At 41.4% G+C, this 21,206-nt stretch overlaps 2 protein-coding genes across 5 annotated transcripts; both read right to left on the bottom strand.

The window, feature by feature from the left end:
* Positions 1 to 218: 218 nt before the first annotated feature.
* On the bottom strand, positions 219 to 6,664 carry LOC100217031 (uncharacterized). 3 transcript variants are annotated; one of them, XR_004858131.1, is made up of 5 exons: positions 6,403 to 6,664; positions 4,809 to 6,332; positions 4,391 to 4,577; positions 2,488 to 4,106; positions 219 to 513 (listed from the first exon to the last, which is right to left on the bottom strand). XR_004858131.1 is itself a non-coding variant. In XM_008683082.3 (4 exons), exons 2-4 carry the CDS (start codon positions 5,400 to 5,402, stop codon positions 4,110 to 4,112), a joined length of 786 nt encoding a protein of 261 aa, XP_008681304.1. In that variant the 5' UTR covers positions 5,403 to 6,332; positions 6,403 to 6,664; the 3' UTR covers positions 4,025 to 4,109. The 3 variants fall into 3 exon arrangements, 2 of the variants coding, with proteins under 2 accessions (XP_008681304.1, NP_001337056.1); XM_008683082.3 differs by lacking the exon at positions 219 to 513 and having other exon boundaries at positions 4,025 to 4,114; NM_001350127.1 differs by lacking the exons at positions 219 to 513; positions 2,488 to 4,106 and having other exon boundaries at positions 4,277 to 4,577; positions 6,403 to 6,628.
* Positions 6,665 to 9,091: 2,427 nt separating this feature from the next.
* LOC103625708 (protein EXPORTIN 1A) lies at positions 9,092 to 20,169 on the bottom strand. 2 transcript variants are annotated; one of them, XR_002262110.2, is made up of 33 exons: positions 19,759 to 20,100; positions 19,189 to 19,305; positions 18,135 to 18,227; positions 17,952 to 18,023; positions 17,681 to 17,788; positions 17,499 to 17,581; positions 17,207 to 17,345; positions 17,043 to 17,111; positions 16,735 to 16,812; positions 16,558 to 16,617; positions 16,389 to 16,433; positions 16,009 to 16,116; positions 15,819 to 15,914; positions 15,188 to 15,391; positions 15,014 to 15,073; positions 14,633 to 14,743; positions 14,413 to 14,510; positions 14,226 to 14,334; positions 13,878 to 13,943; positions 13,551 to 13,649; positions 13,380 to 13,460; positions 13,190 to 13,279; positions 12,354 to 12,439; positions 11,948 to 12,028; positions 11,444 to 11,626; positions 11,174 to 11,240; positions 10,971 to 11,081; positions 10,774 to 10,881; positions 10,552 to 10,689; positions 10,343 to 10,474; positions 10,168 to 10,272; positions 9,366 to 9,769; positions 9,092 to 9,192 (listed from the first exon to the last, which is right to left on the bottom strand). XR_002262110.2 is itself a non-coding variant. In XM_008646092.2 (32 exons), the coding sequence occupies exons 1-32, from the start codon at positions 19,852 to 19,854 to the stop codon at positions 9,647 to 9,649; spliced, it is 3,216 nt and encodes a 1,071-aa protein (XP_008644314.1). In that variant the 5' UTR covers positions 19,855 to 20,169; the 3' UTR covers positions 9,095 to 9,646. The 2 variants fall into 2 exon arrangements, 1 of the variants encoding a protein (XP_008644314.1); XM_008646092.2 differs by having other exon boundaries at positions 9,095 to 9,769; positions 19,759 to 20,169.
* Positions 20,170 to 21,206: the final 1,037 nt, after the last annotated feature.

Below are 21,206 nucleotides of genomic sequence, written 5' to 3'. Positions count from 1 at the left end.
AAGTCGTAGGCTACCCTATTTATAGCCTCAAGGGGGACTGCCTGGAGTTGGCTGCATAATGTGAGGGGGTGTCACCGAGCCCCTGTAGATGGTATGACTTGGAGTATGGTCTTGTACTTGTTGTTGACTTGTGCTCGCTTGATTTCTGCTGAGAGCCGAGGCCAGGGCCGAGGGCTCGGTCACGTACCTAAGCCCCCTGGCAAGGGGTTTGCTTATACTGTACTGGTTGACACAGTACTCCAGCAACGCTCGGTAAAGCGTTCTGTACATTATATATAGCGGTTCTTAAGCTACTTTATGCGTCCAACAAGCTCCCGTAAAAGGTCCGGTAAAATTTGGAGGGTGAAGTGCATCCGCCAAACATAGAGGTTCTGGGCTTATTCTCTATCGCCTTGGTTTGCTCGTTCGTGCGCCAGGTCGGAGATTTCCATCCGCGGCATCCGTGTCCTCCGCGGGCGTACCGACGCCACCGCTATGGGTACCTGGAGTTGGCCACCGAGTAGATGGCGAAGGCTGCAGAGAGAGAACAGAATTCACATAATTTGTATACACTATTTTTTTGCATAATATTTATACGTTCACTAATTTGTTGTTTTGGAAAATTATTAGTTGCATCATTTTTAATGTGGCACGTTAGATCCAATTAAAATTATATGAAAACAATGAATAAATAAGGTAGTTGTGTATTCTGTTAACACTGTAGCTATAGAGGACCAAATTTAGAGGACGTTGCTGGAGACTAAGATGATATAGAGGACATAATCTTTTAGAGTGTGCTGTAAAGGACAGAGAATATTCCTTTAGGGGACGAAATTTAGAGGACGTTGCTGTAGATAGCCTAAGTACGAGAAAAAGCCCCTAAGTAGTGCGTCAGCTCTGCAGTATTTGATGACGTTGGACGCCTTTCCGTTGAGGATATCGAGGTCAAAGCCAGGCTCGGGTAAGGCGAAAGTCCACCCGAGGTCGCGTCTGAGCCTGTTCTAGGATTCGAAGACGTGTGCGCCATAGTTGAAGGAGTGACCTCCTACGGGGTTCATGGGGAGTAGGTAGCCGAGACCAGGCTCGGGTGAGGCGGAGTTTGTCTTGATATCTGATTCTACTTCGGGCGAGGTGGAGTTGACAGACGGTGTGCGGGAACAGTGGTCACATGCGTAATCATAGTTGGTGAAGCTTGACAGGGCTGCAGTCTTGTTGCTCCTGTACATTTACAACCCTGCGTGGGGGTAGGTATGCACATTGAATGCTGCTATCCCCTGCGGGCTTCGGCTTAGTCTTGCCCTGGCTTTGTCTTCCTTACCCGAGGCAGGCTTAGGCGAGGCGGAGACCGCCGTTCTGGGGAGAGGGGACCTCGGTCGGGATGAGGATTCTCCTGAGAACATACCCTGTTTGAGGGCATGCTCGGGCGAGGCAGAGTTTTGGTGATCCCTGAGGGGGCCTCGGGTGAAGCGCGGCTTATGATCCTTCATCCTCGGGGGACGTGCTTTGACGGTGGTCTATGGATTAAGCGTTTATTAGGGGCGTAATCTAGGTACCCCTAATTACTATACTTGACAGGCTTGAAAGTAGGCATACCACAAATTCATATGGTACCAAGTGAAAAAGGTAAGCTCCAAACACTTAGTCAATTGTTTTAGATACTAATCATATTTGTCTAAGTTTAGGGACTATGTGAAGTAAAGTCAAAAGGAGCAAAAGAGAACCGAAATGAAAAACTGTAATAGAATAACTGAAACTGTAACAGAATGATTGAAACAGTAATGGAATGGCTGAGACTGCAACAGAGTGACTAAAACTGTAACCGAAATGGTAATGGAATGACCGAAATTGTAAATGGATGATTAAAACGGTAACAGAATGACTAAAACAATAACGGAATAGATAAATGAGTGAATCGACGAGACTACAACAGAATGACTAAAACTGTAAAGAAACAACTGAGACTACAACGGAATAATTGGGACGGTTGCGCCAACAGAATCAATGCGCATAGACCCAATGCACGGATTAATCGGATCTGTTCCGTGGTTTGGTGGGTTGGTTCCGTCGGCCAGCAAGGGCGAAGTCAGCAACCAAATTAAGGTGGTGCACCAATAAAACAATATATAAATATTTTATATCATATATGGTAAATACTAATCAATTTGCTAACAAAATCTACAAGTATCGTGGTGCCTGGGTAGCATAACCAATTGTCATCACCCCACGGTAGACTGGCTGGTTAATTAGTTCGGTTAGACCCAGTGGCGGAGGAGCCATTATGGCTTAGTATGGCATCATCTATACTCAAAATTTTAAAACCTTTATATCTTCTATTATGACCATAAACAGAAATGTAGGGTAATGGATAGGCTACTATGTTTTAAGCAGTAGGCAGTGAACGATTCTTGTTGCCTGTGTTTTTCTTTTTTTCCCAGTTATACCTAATTTTTGTTTTGTCATCCGCTACTGTTAGACCGTAATACAGATGATGCATCGATTAGTTCATACCTTAGCTGACGGATGACATGACACGACAATCCATCATCCATCAATCAGCAGGCATGGACTTCAGCACGCTTGTGGCGATCATTTTATTTGGCTTGTCCCATTTCTGGTTTTATTGGGTGGAACGTTTTTCCTATTAGACAGTAGAGAGTGTTATCCTTTGAGTTATGACCAGGTCAAGCAATATATAAACGATTGATGGGAGAGATTTTTTGGAAATGTCAAAGGTTAACACCTATAGATTTTTTTCACAAGAATGTGATTTATGTCATAAAAACATGAGTGGTGTAAGGATAAAATCCACTCGCCGATGATCGATAGGCATACAACCGACATTTTTTGGGTGAAAAAGGCTATGAACAAACATTTTCGAGAATACCGAAAACTAACATATATGGATTCTTCACAAAGGAATGATTTGCACCAAAATTCTAAGAATACGATTTCTAGCAAAAAAAACACCTATTGATTTTTTATGAAGAAATATCATCCCAAAAATTCAAGAAACTAATTTATGGCAAAAAAAAATGTGTGTGGTAAGCAATAGGAGACTCTCATTAAAGATAGATGGACATACAACCGTTATTTTTGGCCAAAACACAATAATCAACTGTTTTCAGCGATACCAAAGTCTAACACCTATTGATTTTTACGAAGAAACGGTCTCCACAAAAAAAAATCCAATAAACATGTTTTATGGCAAGGAAACATGAGTGGGTAAGGAATAGGAGCCTCTCGCATACGATCGATGCGCATACAACCGACATTTTGGTCAGAGATCGCTATAAATGATTGTTTTCGGTAATAACAAAGTATAATACCTATATATTTTTTATGAAGAAATGATCTCTACAAAAAATCCAACAATGTGATTTATGATAAGAAAACATGAGTAGGATAATGTCAGGAATGAATATCATAGGTACAACAAAGACCACGGTAACTCGAGAATAGACCCACTCCACGCTTCACATGACCCGTGTCTCCTGAGGGGTCGAAACGTAAAAGTGCCCTCTAAAAAGGTCTGCTTCACCCAACTCTGGGTCGGAAAGCGTTGCGCCCGAGATTGTTCCAAAAATAAGTAAGTAGTATGGATCATACAGACGTGCGATTGAACGACGAGACAGAAGAAGATGTGCCTAAACAAAGGTACTCAAACCAATGAGTTCTATTCGTTAGCAAGTCTGTTTTAGGGTTAATTATGTAAGCTTCGTCTATGGGATCTTCGTGACCTAAAACCAGAGCTCAGATGAAGCATTTTGGTACCATAGGAGCGAAGGGAGTTTTGCGAAGAAAAGGGTAGCAATGCCCCTCTAAAAGAGATTCCATATGTATATCTATCTGATTGAATTCTGACCAACTCCAAAGTTAGGCAAATTTCAAATGCTTATCAAGACTGTCGACTACTCTCTGTGTTCTCCTTTTACATTACAACTAGTCAGACAATGAGACTTATTGATTGACAGAATAAGTCCTGGATGCCTATGTTAAACTCATTTGGGTTTCTTCTTCTTCTTCTGCTCACCTGAACGATTTGCATGCTCCGTTTCAAACAAAAATGAAGCAAAATACCAAAACGATTTGCAGCCACCATGGTTTAGGGGTTGGAGAGTGTGCATGTCCTATCACCCCACAAAAAGAAAAAAGGGCAAATAAATATGATTGGACATAGAATAAAAGGCTTAACAGACGTCGCCTCTGCTCATTATCAAAGAACCAATAAAGGAAGACAGAGAAAGAAAAAAAGTCCAAGACAGTGATGGATCTGAGTTGTGATGAAGATATTGCATCGAGCAGTAACAAGTTGATTCCATACAACAATAATTATAAGAATGGGTTCTCAATGAATCGTCCAAACAGGGCAGGAATTTCTATCTCACAAGTACTAGCTAGAGTTGGGATGTACCATAATTTAGATAGGACTGAGCCAACATACGCCCAAGCTGGACTTGAGCTTGGGTGCTTAGATGCAGATGGCCGTCTTGCAATGGCAACCCCATCGCATCAACGAATCTGACGTTGCGAAGTTTGATCCCTTTCTGAGCGTCTCTCACGACTTGAGTATACTGTCCTAGGCCCGATGCTAACCCGACCTGGATGAAGAAAGAAAGACAAAAGAAAGGAATTGGTGAATATGGTTGGTTTGTTCATGCCTTCATGGTAGCGGAAGATGCCCGAACCAGGTGCCGCTCGCTTGACAATGCAAAATAAAAGCCGTCCAGTACAGTACAGTGGTACTGAATTGAGGTTGCTTGCTTGCTTGATTGCTTGTGAGAACGGGAAAGAACTAACTACTCCTACCACACACACACACACACACCAACCTGGATGACGAGGAGGTGCGGGATGCCAAGATCGGCGCGGAGATCACGGACGAGCATCCCCATCCGGCGGCCGTACTCGGTGGCGTCGGACCAGCGGACGGTGTCACTCTCCCCCTGGTACCACAACAGCGCACCGATGCGGCCCCCCGTCTCGACGGCGACCCTGGCCCGGCGCAGCATCTCGGCGTAGAGCTCGGTGCCCCTGCCCCACTCTGCCATCCGCGTGCCTCCCACGGCGCAGGGGACGAGCCCTACCACGGCGCCCCCCGCGCGGCCCGAGCGCAGCAGCGCGTTGGCGAACGCCATCCCGGGGCCCACCCCGACGGCGTGGTTGGCGGCGTCGATGCCGGCGTGCAGCGGCTCCCGCGCCTCCTCCCAGCGCAGGTCGGGCGAGAGACGCAGCACCGCGGGGGACGGCGCGCAGTCGCCCGGCACCACGCCGTCCCAGCGGTTCGCCACCACCCCGCCGCGGCCGGCCATGTTGGACTGCCCCGCCAGGATGAAGACCAGCTTGTTGGACGGCGGCACGTCGGCGAGGACGCCCTCCTGGGACAGGGAGGAGGAGGCGACGAGCAGGAGGAGGAGGAGCAGCATTGTTGTTGAGTTGTTTTTGGAGGGTCTAGGTCTGGGGTCTGGCGGGCCGACAGACAGAGATTTTGAGCGACCGAGGTCAAAATAGTACCCGGTGCGGTGCCGCTGTCCGGAAAGAAAGAAAGAAAAAAATCGCGCCGATCAGATCTATACCCACGTGCCCTTGCTGTTAAAAGTGATGCACCACCTTCCCTTGAAGTCCCTGAATTATCATTTGAATGAAGAACTGAAAGAGAATACTGACGGCCTGATTTTTTTTTTATAAAAACAGGTGTGGGATATGCATGGACAGAAACTATTTACATTTGGATATTCTATATCCCAGTGAAATGTTTATTCCAAACAAGATCGATGTTATTACAATGAATCAGAATTACTGAATCAAAGTTTGTATGACATAAACTTTTATGAATTGCTGGCTTTTTTTGGGAGTTCAGATAGGGGGCGCCTTATGTTCCAGTTTAGTATTCATGTGTTTGGTTCCAGGCTTTACGTGTGCGAGGTGTGTGTTTGGTTACCTACGTGCAGATGTGGAGTCAGACTCGTATGATACTTAAAGCATCCTGAGAGGCAAGCCAACCAAACAGACGGTGTATAGATGAAGAGAGATATGTTTGATCAATTGCAAAAAAAAAGGAAAAAAAAAGCTCCAGTAGGTAACATATCTGAAGCAAAATTTATTTAAGTGTACATAGATGGTTTAATTTGATAGCTGACTAGAGAGGATAAGGAGGGGATGCAAAAGCGAAACGGTAGATGAGACTTGAGATTAAGATGAGGCCTGTGGAAGCAGCAAAGGTTTGCTAGTCTTGGGCGTCGTCGTAGGAACGGTGCAAGTCAGTGGTGCAGCCCGGAGCGTCGGGGTCCTCGGCGCCGCAGCAGTCGTAGAACTTGGCGGCGTAGGGAGGATCGCCGTCGCGGAGCTCGTAGTACCTAGATGGATCAGATCGTACTTACTACCCAGACGACGGATGAGATGATAGGGTGGGTGGGGACTAGGCACCTCTTCTGGTCGTCGTGGCGGCGGCAGACGAAGAAGGAAGGGTGGAACCTGCAGGAGAGGCGCGTGTTGGCCGAGGGGTCATAGCTCGCCTTGCACTTCCGGCATGTCTTGTGTTTGGGAGGGGCAGGCGCAGAGGCAGGCACGCCGGAATCCATGGTCCGATGGCCGTGCGAATTGGGGAGATGGAGGACAGGAGGAGGAATCGAATCTGGTTTGTCCTCTTCTGGTGGGCTGGGCTGGGCGTCCAATACTTTGAGTATACTGAGAATTTGTACGTACTTTGAATCCACATGTCTCTGGTTGGCTGGTGCCGACACGAAGTTGGTTCGGTGTCAACGAGGGATAGGACGAGATCAACTCTGGGCTGACTCCGTCCCTTATGTTTTGAGGGATGACCTCATTCACCATTTTTGAAGAATATTCCTTGACTCTGACTCTGACCTCCAAACCAAACGCGGGTCAAGTTAGAATGATCCATCTCATCTCTCTTCATCCTTTCTCATCCCTCCATCCAAACACTATATGCATCTAGATGAGACATTTTTGCCATGTTCCTTAGCTCCCATACATCTCAAAAGTCTAGTTGGGTGATGTCGCATCGCATCTGGATACGGGTACCCCAAGCACTACAACAAATTAGGCCTATATGGAGGATAGACCATGAGTCTCACTATCATGGTGAGTCAAGTCAACAAGACCCAGTTGCACTGACAAAAAAGTGCGTGAATAGGACTAGGGATGGCAACGGTCACATTTTACTTGCGTGCCCGCGGGTAAAAACTTTATAGGGTGCAGGTTTGAATGCGAGTTTGTACCCGCGGATACGGGTGTGGTTTGATTCTCAACCCAACAGGTTTTTTTCTCGCGGGCACGAAAATGTTATACCCGTGCCCGCAAACCCGCATACTTGCAATAGATATATATATGTGTGTGTGTGTGTATGTAATTATATATGTGTATAAATTTGTGTGTGTCTGCCCGCGGGTTTGTGGCACCCGCGGATCGTGGGTATGGGTAGCATATTGTCCCCGTCGCGGGTAACGGGTACGGGTGCAGGTTATATTAAACTCGCGGATGTGGGTTTGAAAGCCCCCTCTCCCTTGGTCTATAAAAGGGAGAGAGTGGTCCCTACGTAGGGAGGCTTCCTTTCGGATCCTTTTTTCAAACTCCAACCCGCTAAAATATTTAGATGCTCACAAAACTCGGTCAATACAATCCAACCCACAAAAAGAGGACGTAGGGTATTGTGCTTTTTAGCCCGAACCTCTCTACATCGTTGTCTTTGAGGCATTGTCCACGTTCTCTGTTCCAATACATATGCTTTCTTTGTCGAGGACGCAATAAGGAGATCCCAGTAGTTGTGGCGAGGTAGGGGTCCAATTGCACGGAGGTTGCTTGTATCTAGACTATCCATTCTAAATCTCCTTGAAAATTGGCATAAGAAACAGTTCTATACAGGCAACCACACTCCCAAACTTTCTGGATTCCTTGGCCAACGCCCAATCCATCCCCTTGAGGCTTTGTTTGTGTACTCCAGTATTAACCCCAATCCACATGTGTTGAGGTGGATTGGAGTGTAAATTAGTTTAAGTTACACCTCGATCCACCTCAATATATGTGGATTAGGGTCAATAATAGAGTACCCAAACTAGACCTGAGTGGATGAGCGACCTTGCTCCTAGGCATCTTGATGTTGTACTTGTTGTAAAGAGAATCCAAGACATGAGAGCTTTTGGGTTGTCTGGTGTGCATGTGGAAACCAATTGGATACAATGCCTAGTCCCCCTCTAAAACAGAAGAGCAATTTCACTTGGGAATATGGCGAGTTGATCAATCTTCAGATCAATTTCACACACCTATAAAGAGGAAATTCAAGAGGCTGAAGGGAAGGCCTATTTGAAACAAATCTTCACACCTATAAAGAGGAATCTGGGCCCAGCCACTTTCTAGAACAATTGGATAAGAGAGTCTCTAAAGGTTCTCCTCCGTCAACTCAGACCAAGCCCCTCCTATGTTAGTAATAATGTGCAATTGCTCAATCTTTTTAAACTCTCTTGCCTTCTCTTTTTAGATGGCAGTGGAGCAGTTTTGGGATCTACAGGGTTTGAATTTGGATTTAGGTTCTATTTGGATCCACTCTAGTTTTTTAAAAACTAGTTTCAAGATTTAGTTTCTAAAAACTAGCTGTTAGATAAAAACTGGATGTGTGTATAGATTCACTAGTTTTTAAAAAACTGTTTGTAGTTTTTTTCAATGAACAATGGCTAAGCATCCAAAAACTGATTTTAGCTAGGGGTAGCCAGTTTCTTGGATTTTAATAAATCAGAAAACTAGTTTTTGGAAAATGATAAAAATTTGACCTGATTGGAAGTGTTATAACTTTTAAAACTCAATTTCTAATAAACTAGGTGGATCCAAACAGGGCCTTAATTTATCCATCATGGTTTTCGGATGCGAAAGGTTTAGCGGGCTCGATTTTAACCCAAGAATACTCAGATCTGAAATATATCGTTTTAAATAAAAACCCATGTATTTTATTAATAGATTATTTACATAAGCCATCAAGTTTATTCTAAGTTTATTCTAAGTTGAATATTCTAAGTTTATTCAGGCGGTTTCTAACAAACCAACACAGTAAGGATCGACCTATTGAACCCTAAACCCTAACACACACACACACAGACACACAAAAAAAACAAAAAAATCTATTCCGTTTTCGAATGTGCCTCCACAGCTGGCAGAAATACCGAACAGTTTCTCGATACACAGCTTGTCGATGAGACAGCAAATCTACACATTGAGAAATGCACCAATGCAAAGAAAAATATATATATGAGATATCTGAGAATAGTACAGTACAGATATATCAAGGTTCCTATCAGCCTGGATCCATCTATGAGCTTCAACTGAAGAAGCATACAATGCTGTACCACGATGATATACCATGGGCAAAGCACACGCACCAATGTTAAGAGCCGCTGTTAACACATCCAGGCAAGCACAGCTGCTGAAGACCCAACAGCGGTTCCAGGAACCTCCCCTGCGGCAAAACTGACTAGTCCATTCCCAGTCTACAACCACAAATCTTGGAATCAGCATCATGTGGAGGTAACCAAAAATAAAATTACAGCAGCCACCTTTCACCACCCTGGAAGAAAACTCGCACTTGAAAGACGAGGGCTCCCGAGGCCAGACCAACAAACAGGAAGCTACATTAGAGAAAGCAGAATCAAAACAAGGAACACTACGAATCTACCATCTCGTCTTGCAATTCGCTAGGGGCAATCAGCCCCGGAATGGCAAGCATTCGTTGGCGCTCCCTTTCTCTTTGGGCAGCAGCCTCTTCCGCGTATAGATCCTTGTTATCCTGGAAGCACAAGACAAGCCACCACAAACACGTCAATTTGTTTGCAAACAAAAGGCAGCAGGAACTAAATTCATCACTAGTTTGCTGGTGGGACCATCCGCTCTACAGGCACATGCAAACCATAGTATATGGTATAAGCATGAAATGCATCCTTATTCCTAGAGCCTAGTTGTGGTAGTCTGTCACATCCCTATTTATCTCTTTTGGGTTTGCCTCAATCAAATGCATAATAATCAGTCTAGAGGTGATGGCAAGAGTGGTAAGCAAGAAATGCATCCTTATTCCTATAGCCTAGTTGTGCTAGTCTCACATCCCTATTTATCTCTTTTGGTTTGCCTCCATCAAATGCATAATAATCAGTATAGAGGTGATGGCAAGCGAGAAACCAAGGAGGCTACCTGAGCTGAGAACTCCTTCGACTGCACCAGGAAATCTCTAATATGGTTTTTGAAGCTCGGAAGATCAAGTTTTGAACTAAGAAGGCCATCCACAAACTTGGTCACCTGTCCAAAACTCCCTGTTAGGTTTGTGAACTTAAGGCGCAACCAAAGCACTCTGTGCCTGCAATCATACCTCAGCTACAGTCATGTTAGGAAATGATGTTCCTAAGAGTTTTATGGTGTAATCTCGAACAAACGTGGCATTATCCGTATATTGATATGGTACTGATGAAGAATCCCATAGAGGCTCAGTTAGACTATCAACCTACATATAAGCAAATCCAATAATTAGATGAACAAATAAAATGATGGGTTACCAGGGGAGGGGGGATATAAGCATACCACATAAAATAAGTGTTGGAGCACCAAAACATGAAGCTTGAAACCAGGTTTGTGGAATGTGTCTGTGAGAACTGCAAAAATCTCTTGCTCAATTGTCAAAAAGTAGGTTTTGTAGAATTGATTTTGGAATCCTGAAGCCTGCAAACAGATCACATGGGATAGTTAGCTACCATATATAGTTATTATAATAATGCCAGCATTGGACAGAACATGTTCTTCTACCTCAAAGTTCTTCAAAATTTCCAACAATAGACTAAGGCCAGTCTCTGCGATATTTCTCTCGGTATGTCTGAACGCCCAATTAATCGAATCGATCACAAGCTTCAATTGCTGAAACACAAAGTCAAATAATAATCATATAAAACATAATAATTTAAATATTTTACATCAACACCTCAAAACAAAGGGTTACTACAAACCTGGCTTGAAAGCTGGATTAATGCTTGGAAGCAATGGGTGCCAATTGCACGGAGCAAAGAAAAAAATTTGAGGCGGTGCTCAGGATAATCTTCAAAGTTCTTAGTAATCATCTGATGGGAGAGCATAAGCAATTAAATGTTACATCAAGATGTACTTGAAAAGAAAATCAGTAACACAAGCAACTTAGTAATAGTATTCCTACCTCAAGAGTGCACTGGAAAACAGCCTCAAATATACGAGGCACATCCTCAAGCATTTCCCCTTTGTACCTGCAGGAGAAATTTAACCGTTAGAATTGATGCAAAGATACAACTAATGAGAAATAGCCAAGAATGGAATACATGATTAGATTGTGGCTCTAGAGATCCAACGTAACTTTTTTAAGGGTCAGTTTTTAAAATTTTCAGGTGCTGTTTAGTTAAAAAAAATTGACATGTGGCCATGACACAGAATGAATAAAGAGCAGGCATACTTGTTAATGATTGTTGCAAACAAAGACAGAACTTCAGACTCCCTTGCATCGGGTACATTTCTAGCATAATCACCAAGGACAGGATCCATCATTGGTGGAACAAACTGCTTTCCTAAGTGCGGTAAATCTTCTGCCTTGTCCACAAAAGTCTCGATCAACTTTAGGGTTTCCCTCTTGACAGATCTGTCACAAATACAAAGTAATTTAGTAAAAAGACAATGAGATATTCAAAATCATGTTGTCGTTTGAGGGACATCTACATAAAAAAACAAAGTAGTGACAGCAAAGAGGTTATTTCTTATACTACTGATGCATTCAACAAAATGGATTACATATTCACATATCTCTAACTTCTTTATGTCATCATATACAGCCATTAGGCAAGGTAACCAATGTAATCACAGCAGACCTTTCTACAGGTACCATATGCCCCACACTTATGGCAGATATCACCTAAAAGGAAATAATACTTTTTAGGGAAGTACATAAATCAATAGTTCATACCTCAATAGTTTTACAAATGATGTCCTTGAGGCAAATGGTCCTCCTTCAGCGATCGTGCTTGATACAAGCTCACTGTACATTCTGATATGAAGAAAATGTATGACAGGAAAGAGAGGGTCCATTAGCTAGTGAAACATTAGCTTTGAAGAAATAAGAAGATGAATGCACTAGTGCTATCACAACAAAAAGGGGAGGCACAGTGAGTAAAATGTATGGGGAATTATGGTCTTTCAGCAAACATGTAACTACCGGAGGCTTGCCCAGAGCGCAGCAGACACCTAACTACACAACATGATTTTAGTCATGTAAGTGTTCTATGGAAAGGGTACATACAATACAAGTGCTTTTCAGACCTCATATCTAACCCAAGCTAAAACACTAGTAACAAATGATGCAGCACACATACCTGTAGACTGTTAGCATGTCCAAGAAAATTAGAGAAATCTGTGGGAAGAAGTGTGGTCCAAGGGAGCTCGCAACACTTGTGTTTGTCTGCAAGCACATATAACAGTGTAATGTCAGCACCCCACTACCCCAGTAGACATGCAAATGTTAAAAGGAAACCAAAGAATCAAATGCCAGTGTTTCCAGTTAGCACAGATTAAAGAGAAAAGGCAAAAAATAATGGATAGCTGTCGACAGTATCTAGACAGTGTTTGGTGACAATGTCATTTTAAACCGCTATGTTAGACTTGGAAAACACTTTTGAATCATGTGTTCTGGTGTCAAGCTACCACTATAAACAATCAACACTTGGTCGTCTAAATCTAAACAAATTAAGGATATGCCAAATCACTTGAGAAAAATCCTGATATTAACAAAGTAAACCAGCAGAGCACATAATTGCTCACCAAACCAATTCAGAAATAGACAAACTCAGCTTTGCAGCAAAGGTCAGCTGCTACACCAATGCATCAAAAATATTCATTCCAAACATGGTGGAGCAACCAAATTATTTGTAGATTTCAAAACTGTGACAGTAGCCATTTACATTCAAAAGTTGGGGATTAAGAAGTCTGAAAAACTTAGCATGAGTAAATGCATGTTGTGGCTTGGCACCCATAAATACCACCAAACTAGAAATAATGCATAAGGCTCCAATAAACACTTGGCAGTTCAGATGCCTGGCACTTGTAGGACATCATATGCAACTTAAAAAGATCTCTGACCAGCATTGATGTAACTTACAGATTAAGGCAAAACCAGTAAAATTTGATATTTTTTCGGTCTCTATTTTGTTACCTGTAGGATGTTGAGAACTGATCTGATAACATCTTGGTTCTTCAAGATATCAATGCTTTGGCTTGCCTGTCCAATTATTTCTGCCCACTTCTGTAAAATCATAAAACCGAAGTGTACCCAAGTTAAAATCATATTCAAGAACAAGCCATAGCTAAAACCAAAGTGCATGCTAGAATACAAAACAAGAAACCTGATTAGGAAGGCTCATCAATCTCTTGAGATATTCATCTCTCTTAGTGTTGTCAGATTCAGCTTGAATCATATGGCCAACCTGAATAGTGAGCATAGAAAATGTTTTTAAAAATAATTATTAATGGATTATTTTATTGGGCCAATCTTTTCTAGTTCACGTTCAACATACTGATTCGTAAAATGTATGGATCTGATGTGGCTCAAGATCCGCGATTGTTGTAGCAAGGTTGGACAGAAGCTCAGAAACAAATGGTTCATTCTCGCCCACCTGGAGAAAATGTGCAAATGTGAAAACCAGCACCTGGCAAAGATCTATGGAGGATATGATATGCATGAACTTAAGACTAGTGAAACAACATGAAAATAGAATGACTAGCATTTGTAGGTCATGATGGATAGATTGAACCAACCCCAACAAGGATTCACTTTTAAGACATAAAAAAAGAAATATCAAGTACAAGCATATAGACATTGGGAAAAAAAATCTTGTACTTACCTGTTGTGTCACAAACTTGCGCTTGCATTTTTGAACAATTTTCAGGAAGGTATCACATGCCATATCCTGCCACAAGCCACACAGCACATATCACACATGGTTTATTAATTGAAGACATAGTATTGAAAACACTAACTCGAGTGCATATGCAAATCGAGGCCTAAATACAAAAGGACAGGAGAGACATCAAGCCATCAACTACCAAATAAGTTCAAGATACAAACAGAAGGATGAGAAATGACTTGGTAAACCATATACTCAAACAAGAAATGATGAGCATGCATTCGAGAAAAATAGAAAGATGACAGACTACATACATAGTAAAAAGTATGCAAAGGCGACACTGACCTGAACTCCAGGATGCATCTCATGCATGAACTCAAACAATTTGTTGACCACAGTTTTCAAAAACTTCCAATGGGCCCTGAGAAATCTTGGATACTGACCAACAACATACCTAACAATTACATCATAAATCAGCGAAATAATAGTTAATAATTAACATGTAATAAATGGCAGAGAAATGCTATATTACATGATGTTACTTGCAATCACAGCTTTATTGTCCTTTCCCTTTGTGATTTCACATAGGTTTAGCAAATCACGAATAACCATAACCAGAAATCTATTCTCCTGCAACAGGCCCGTGATAAAAAATTTAGAATTCCAGAACACCACATCTAACATTAGTTAAAGATTGGTACATCCAAAAGTGTTTCTTAGAAGCAAGAGAAGAAACATAACAACATACAAACCTGCTCCTCTACCATAGACCCTGATATTGATCCAATAGCCCAACAGAGAGTATTAAGGTTATTCCAACTCCAGTCTTCTCCATTTAATTGCTTGCTTAGTTTCTTCAACATCTGAAATTCCAGAGTAAATTACCCTAAGTGCTCGGCTAAATTCACAAACGGAAAAAATAGAACAAGAACTGCTATTCACCATGGCCTTCATCACAGCTGCAGTGATTCAGGCCTCCTAACCATGAAGGCACTAACTACAATGTAAGGTGAAGCCACATCTGAAATTAACTAATTGTTACAAGCTTCATTCGTGTAATATTTTCTGAGCAAGCTAAGCATAGCGTAGTATTAATTCCGTTTGTTCTTAAACATGAGTATCCGTGAGCATACCTGTTGCTCTGTATCCTCGTGATCAAGATGAGATAAATAGATCAGTGTTTCCCTCATGATCTGATAATACCAAAATAATGGCAATTTCACGTCAGTCAGAAGATTACAAAGCTTATGAAGCGCAGAACATATAAATTGCAGGGTGCTAGGATATTGGGCAATCCTTTTTCTAACCTTGTACTGAACAAGAACATCGTTGTCTTTCATTGTCTCACGTACAATATTGCCATTTTCGTCTTCAACAATAAGTACTTCCTCAGGCTTTGCCATTCGACAAATCATCAGCATCCGCAGTTTTGAGAGTGAAGCGGAGTAAAGTTGTCTCCTCTGATGAACAGCAGTGACAGTCCCATCTACCATTCCAGGAACCATTCGCGTCTACAGTGTAGATTTAATGAAGTTCAGAATTCAGAACAAGACACTATAATTACTCAATTAGATAGCATCAAAAGGGCAGACCCAGTGCTGGAGGCGCCCACGAGTGGGGCCTGGGGAAGGGATAAACCGAGGCAAGCCTTTCCCCCGCAAATGCGGAGAGGCTGCTTCGAACCTGCAACTTGGTGACTCAGTAAGACAGCTCTCACCACTACACCAGGTTGCCCTTCTAATTAGATTATTAGATAGCATCAAAGAAAGAGAAAAACAGATCCCCAAGAAAGGCAGTCTACATAGGAGCAACCAAAACTATCATAAAACCCAGTACGCCAAAGAAACGTCGCAACAATGTTATGATAAAGTAGAAAGCCATTATTCATTTATTCAGGTAATGTTCCAAAAGATAAACAAAAAGTTAAATATAACGCACCTGAAGCCCCATCATGCTTACGGCTGCTGCAGGTTCCATTTCATTGTGTGCTTCAAATAGCTCTAAGACAAATACATTCCAGTAATCCAAGCAGACCTGTAAAGATTCATAAGAAGGCCAGTAAATTATCCAGTGTTGTACGGTGGTCTTATGCCATATTTCTATGGCAAATATATTTCAGCATCCCTACCTTAAAAACCTCTGTATCATCAACATATGAAATTCCAATAAGGTACTCGAGACCCATAAGCAAAGCAGCACTGTTTTCTTGAGTTGTTTCCAGTATACGCATGTGATTCTGCATTTAGCATGAAAGGGAAGGGGTTAGACCAATTGGAGACTCATTTGTTCTTATGGAGTGTCTTCATATACATTAGCATTTCCCTATTTATTCTTCCACTAGTGTTTAAAATTACAAACAACAAAAGCTGATAAAGTACAATCTGAAATATGGCATATTGCATATTAGTTACAGAACTTGGAGAACAATCTACAAATCCATACAAATATTTGTCTACTACCCTAAATTGATCTTATACTAGAGAACTAGTATTCAGGGAAGCACCTGACCTTAAAAAAGGATGTGAAGAAGAGTGCGAGATTTTGTATAAATGCCTGCACAAATGAACAAAACGTGTTTATTAATATGACATAGAGTGGTATAAAAGTAGGGAGAGCATTAATCATGGACTCCTCGAATGTACCACCACTACAACAGATAATATGGTTTCAGGTGTACCTGCTCTTCAGTGGAACCATTAGCATATGCATCTGGGATTTTTTCAGGAGGAAGAATAGCCTATATGCAAAAGGGACAAAAACTTCAATAATTAAATATGTGAAACTTCAATAACTCAATATGTAGACAAACAAACTACTTGCACAGAAGAAAAATAGTAAATGTCTTCAAAATTACCTGCAACTGAATCATGAAAAATGTATACATCTTCACATACTGCACGTTATAAAAATCACCAAACTGAAGTGCTGCAACCTGCAAGGTAGCTACATATATCAGAGAGAATTCAAAACAGAACTTCTCCAATTGGTCCCAAACAGAAGCGTCAGGTTTGTGTAAAATATCATAATATGGTGTCAGGTTAATGTAACATATCATAATATGGAGCTCCCAAACATTGTATAAAATAAATTATTCTCCCATTTGTCCACTGAAATTACAAGCTATGGCTAAACTAGACACAAAAAATCCTAGGTGTCCCTTACCTCTGTTAGGCATTGAAGTGTAAGATTCTGATAAGCAGCCATAGGGAAGAACTTCAGTAATGTCTCCAGCTAAATAAAAAATAAGAAGAAAAAAGGTAAGGCTCAGCATTTTTTGTAGGCACGGTTGGCATTCAGTCACTCACAAAGTTCAGCCATCAACATACCAACGGTGACTCAAAAATGAATCCAATTGGGATCCATGATAAGAAAGCATGGAGTGTCGCCAATGTAGCACGGATGAGCTGTGGCCTTTGCGTTGCAGATAAGACATACAAGCATAGCTCATGAATGAGCCGGAATTCACTGAACAAAGAAAATAACATATAAGTTAAAACAGAAGTATCCTTGACTAAAGAGCCAAGTAACTTTTTTGTTAAAACATAGATTCACGAATAAATTATCACACAGCACATCCAAGGTAGCCATGAAAATATAGAAGTTGACAACAAACCCAACCTATTAAGTGAAGACTTCAGTTCTTTGATCTTTTGTTGTGTCATTTCACCTCTTGAGAAGTCAAAAATTTCTTCACTTAGAAGCTGCATGTTATTAAATTGGATATGCATAATGGGTCCAATATGTAAATTAAAGATGTCAACGAAAATGTCAAAACTGAAAATACAGACAAAATAACTTGCCTTCAATATAGCCATGCAATTTTCACATATAGTTTCACTACTCTTTGCAGCTGCAACAAGATCAGGTACGAAGGATGACCATCTGGCAGGCCACTCATGTTTCAGGACCTATCACATTGCAAGGAAGCACCATGAGAAATAAATGTATCAAAACACAAAGCATCATATCAATGTTGGGAACAAGAACATTAAAATTCAGCGCATAGTTTAGATGACCTTGTAAAGTAGCTGCCAAGGTGAAGAAAAAAGAAAAGCTAAATGTGCAGCTTACCTGCACCAAAATAATATTGAGTTTATTGACGTAAAGCCTCTCCTGCCGAAAGGTAACTTCATTGCTAGAAAGCTGTCAATAGTACAAAAAAAGGCAGTAGTGCAAAAAAGCAATAAATGGATCAGGTTTATTAATTTATAAGTATAATCAAACTTTAATAAAAAGACAGATATTAATCCTTGCCTGCACAATAACATCGGATATGTAATTCTTTATGCCATCACGTTGTTCAACAGGCAATGCATTCCACCTGTACTTGATAACACTTTCAAGTACCTACATGAATTTTGGTAACAAAATTATCGCATGCTAAAGATTAAACACTCGAACTGCATGTGCAGCCGTTAGCCCACTCATATACTGGCTTCCATTTACATCATTGGTTCCTGTGAGTATAAATGAATTGGCCACCTCTCTTCATTAGCTTAAGCTTTTGGGTTGAACTGGTCGGTGCATGCAACTCAATATGATATCAATGCCAGAGGATTCGAGTTCGAATCCTGGTTAGCATAATTAAAAAAATTGTTGCTCACTCCTATTCCACGTCTGAGGCCTAAGAGAGCCTCAATATGAGAAGGCAGAAGGGTTGTTAGAATGAAGTGAATTGCCCATCTCTCTCCATTAGCTAAAGCTTTTAGGTTGAACTGGTTGATGCATACAACTCAATAATTCCCTTGCATTCCTATACTAGAAAGTAGGACCTTAAAAGGCTCTGTATGCGCTGATTGCTTAGCCTCGTTGCATGTCTCATGTGCCATATTATTGCCACATGTTACTTGTGACCTCAGACAAAAAGATGCAAAAAATGAAGCCAAAACTTAAAGTAGGACTTTGTCCTTTCTTGGAATACAGTTATAACTAATCTTGAAGATATATAAATTGCATCTGGTAGTGATAAACAGAAAAACACATCTTGGTACAGATAACCTTGATTAAGCATTTTCATTTGCAGCTGGACATAGTTGCAATCATATTATTATGGAAGTAACAGAAAGAGGGACTGATCGTTATGGTAAAAGGCAGTTTCATATGCATAGGCCACAAAATAGTATGACCTTAAGAACTAGATATGACTAATTGATTATACAAGCAAGCATTTTAAGTTGAATGCTAAAGTAAAAATTACATATATTACTTTAAACCAATTGACCAGGGCATAAACAGTAGCATCCATCCTCCCTTGCCACACAAGCTACCTGCCATGTATAACGATAGGCAGCAGAGTAGACGAACTTACTTGTAGTGCAAAGAACTTGGTGTTGAGATTCTGGGAATTCTGCAGAATATGTACAACTTGTAGCCACATGTCTGGATTATTTTGTAGATCACGTAGTATCTGATCAGCGGCGCTCCTCTAAAATGAAAGAGCCGATACAGTTATTAGTGTTCATTACCAAAGCCACAAAGCTATAAACAGAGACACATAACTAACAATGCTCAGCCCCTGGTCATGAGAAAGACCAGTCAGTTCAAAGTGGGAAAGACCGCCAACTGTTCAGGTTTGCACTAACATTTAGTCATTCTGAAGGCAAGGCCTAGATAGCGTAAGTGTGAACGGAGCAAACTAAGGTGGTGTCGCCATCGCCATCTCACAGACGGACAACATATGGCACGCTAAACCTTATCACCAACACAAGAAAAACCCTAACCACTAGAGTAGCCTTGTTTAGCAAAACAGGTAGCATTGGCATTTAGCAAGTCGAGCTCGGATAGACTCGAAGCTCGAGCAACCGAAGTAAACCCTAAAGTCGTTCCGGGGCAAGTAATCCGCGAGGTGGCGGGCGGGTAGGCGCGCGGAAGAGATTACCTCCTCTTTAGATCCAGTGCCGTAAAAGGCGGCGACTGTGGCATCGAGCAGCGTCACGTCTATCGGCTGACTCAGATCCCTGAGCTTCTCCGCCATGGCGGCAGCGTTTGGAGTGAGCAGGTCAAGGAAGCTTGTGGGGGTGGGGATGGGGGGCAGCGGGGATCGCGGGGAGCAGGGAAGGCTCCGGAGGCGCGAGAAGGCGCAGCCCTAGAAGCAGCGGCCGCGGTGACTCTGGTAGCGGCGGCGGCGGCGGCGGCTAGGTGGAAGTGACTCTGATCGGACGAGAAAGAAGGAAGAGGGGAGTCGGGGGAGAAGAAAGGGGGATTTTTATTTTTGGTTTTCGGGGTTTAAGAAAGCTGCGCGCGGGGAGTTGCTGCCAAAATACGCCAATGTGTGGTATCAGTATGGCATGTCTCACGTAGCTGCATCAGCTCCATATTTATTATCGATAAACGATTAAAATTTAGAGTCTCTGTTGAACAACCTTACACATTAATCTAGAGTGTTTAATACATTAAAAATAATAGTTAATAATTAAAAGTAGTTAAAAGACATCCCAACATCCTAGCTAATAGTTCAACTCTTAGATATTTTTAGTAAACTAGTTAATAGTTAGCTATCTATTTGTTACTTAAATAATTTTACTAGCAATTTTTTAGACAATTAACTATTAGCTCTAGTGCATTCAAACACCCCTTAGAGCATCTCCAAGATCTTCCCAAAAGTCTTTTCTAAATCAAGTTTTTTAGAAAAAAACACAAAAATGTGTCATCAACAGTTCCCCTAAAACGCTCCCAACTTTCACATAACCCTTAAAACTCTCTCATTTGTAGCTACAAATGAGAAGTTTTTTGGGCTCCCCAGAAACAATCTGTCGTTTTAAGAGATCTATTGGAGTAAATATTAAAATCTACCCCACTAATTTTTTAGATGCCCCTTAAAACTAATTTTGAGAAGTCATTTTCTAGAGAGCTCTTGGAGATGCTCTTAGATTCACTAAAAAAATTTCACGTTATAAAAAATTAGTCAGAAAATTAAATCCACAAAATCCAAATTCGCAAATCTAAAGGTTTGATTCACCATGAAGCTTTTCAAACAACTTAAGTTTAATTGATTACCGACTATAGTTTTGGTAAAACATGATATCTTGGTAATATGGATGACATGAATATAAAAAATCTAAGATATAAGGTAATTTTTAATTGAACTAGAGAAATATGAAAATTTTGAGAGATATATTATGTTGTTGTCTCGTTTGGTTGGGGATTTCATATTTTTTTCATTAAATCTAGTTTAGAAACCCGAACCAAACCAGACACACTCTTTATCTTCATGTCGCTTCTTCCTTGTTGACATGCCTCATGGTCGTTAGTGTTCCATCTCAACTGGATTGTGTTCCTCTCTCCCCTACTCTCTCTCTCTGTAACGCCCTGAATATAGGTGTTGAC

This window comes from Zea mays, chromosome 5 (genome assembly GCF_902167145.1).
Source record: "Zea mays cultivar B73 chromosome 5, Zm-B73-REFERENCE-NAM-5.0, whole genome shotgun sequence".
Taxonomy (NCBI): Eukaryota; Viridiplantae; Streptophyta; class Magnoliopsida; order Poales; family Poaceae; genus Zea; species Zea mays.
The sequence above is the reverse complement of the archived record's forward strand: the minus strand, read 5'-3'. Positions and strand labels throughout refer to the sequence as shown.

Coding starts and splice junctions, on each gene's coding strand:
- LOC100217031 (NM_001350127.1), bottom strand. CDS start 5,402: ATGCTGCTCCTCCTCCTCCTGCTCGTCGCCTCCTCCTCCCTGTCCCAG. Junction 4,578..4,808: donor CGCACCTCCTCGTCATCCAG/GTTGGTGTGTGT, acceptor TTCTTCATCCAG/GTCGGGTTAGCATCGGGCCT.
- LOC103625708 (XM_008646092.2), bottom strand. CDS start 19,854: ATGGCGGAGAAGCTCAGGGATCTGAGTCAGCCGATAGACGTGACGCTG. Junction 14,744..15,013: donor ACGAGGATACAGAGCAACAG/GTATGCTCACGG, acceptor CTGGAATTTCAG/ATGTTGAAGAAACTAAGCAA. Junction 14,335..14,412: donor GTGATTGCAAGTAACATCAT/GTAATATAGCAT, acceptor TGTAATTGTTAG/GTATGTTGTTGGTCAGTATC.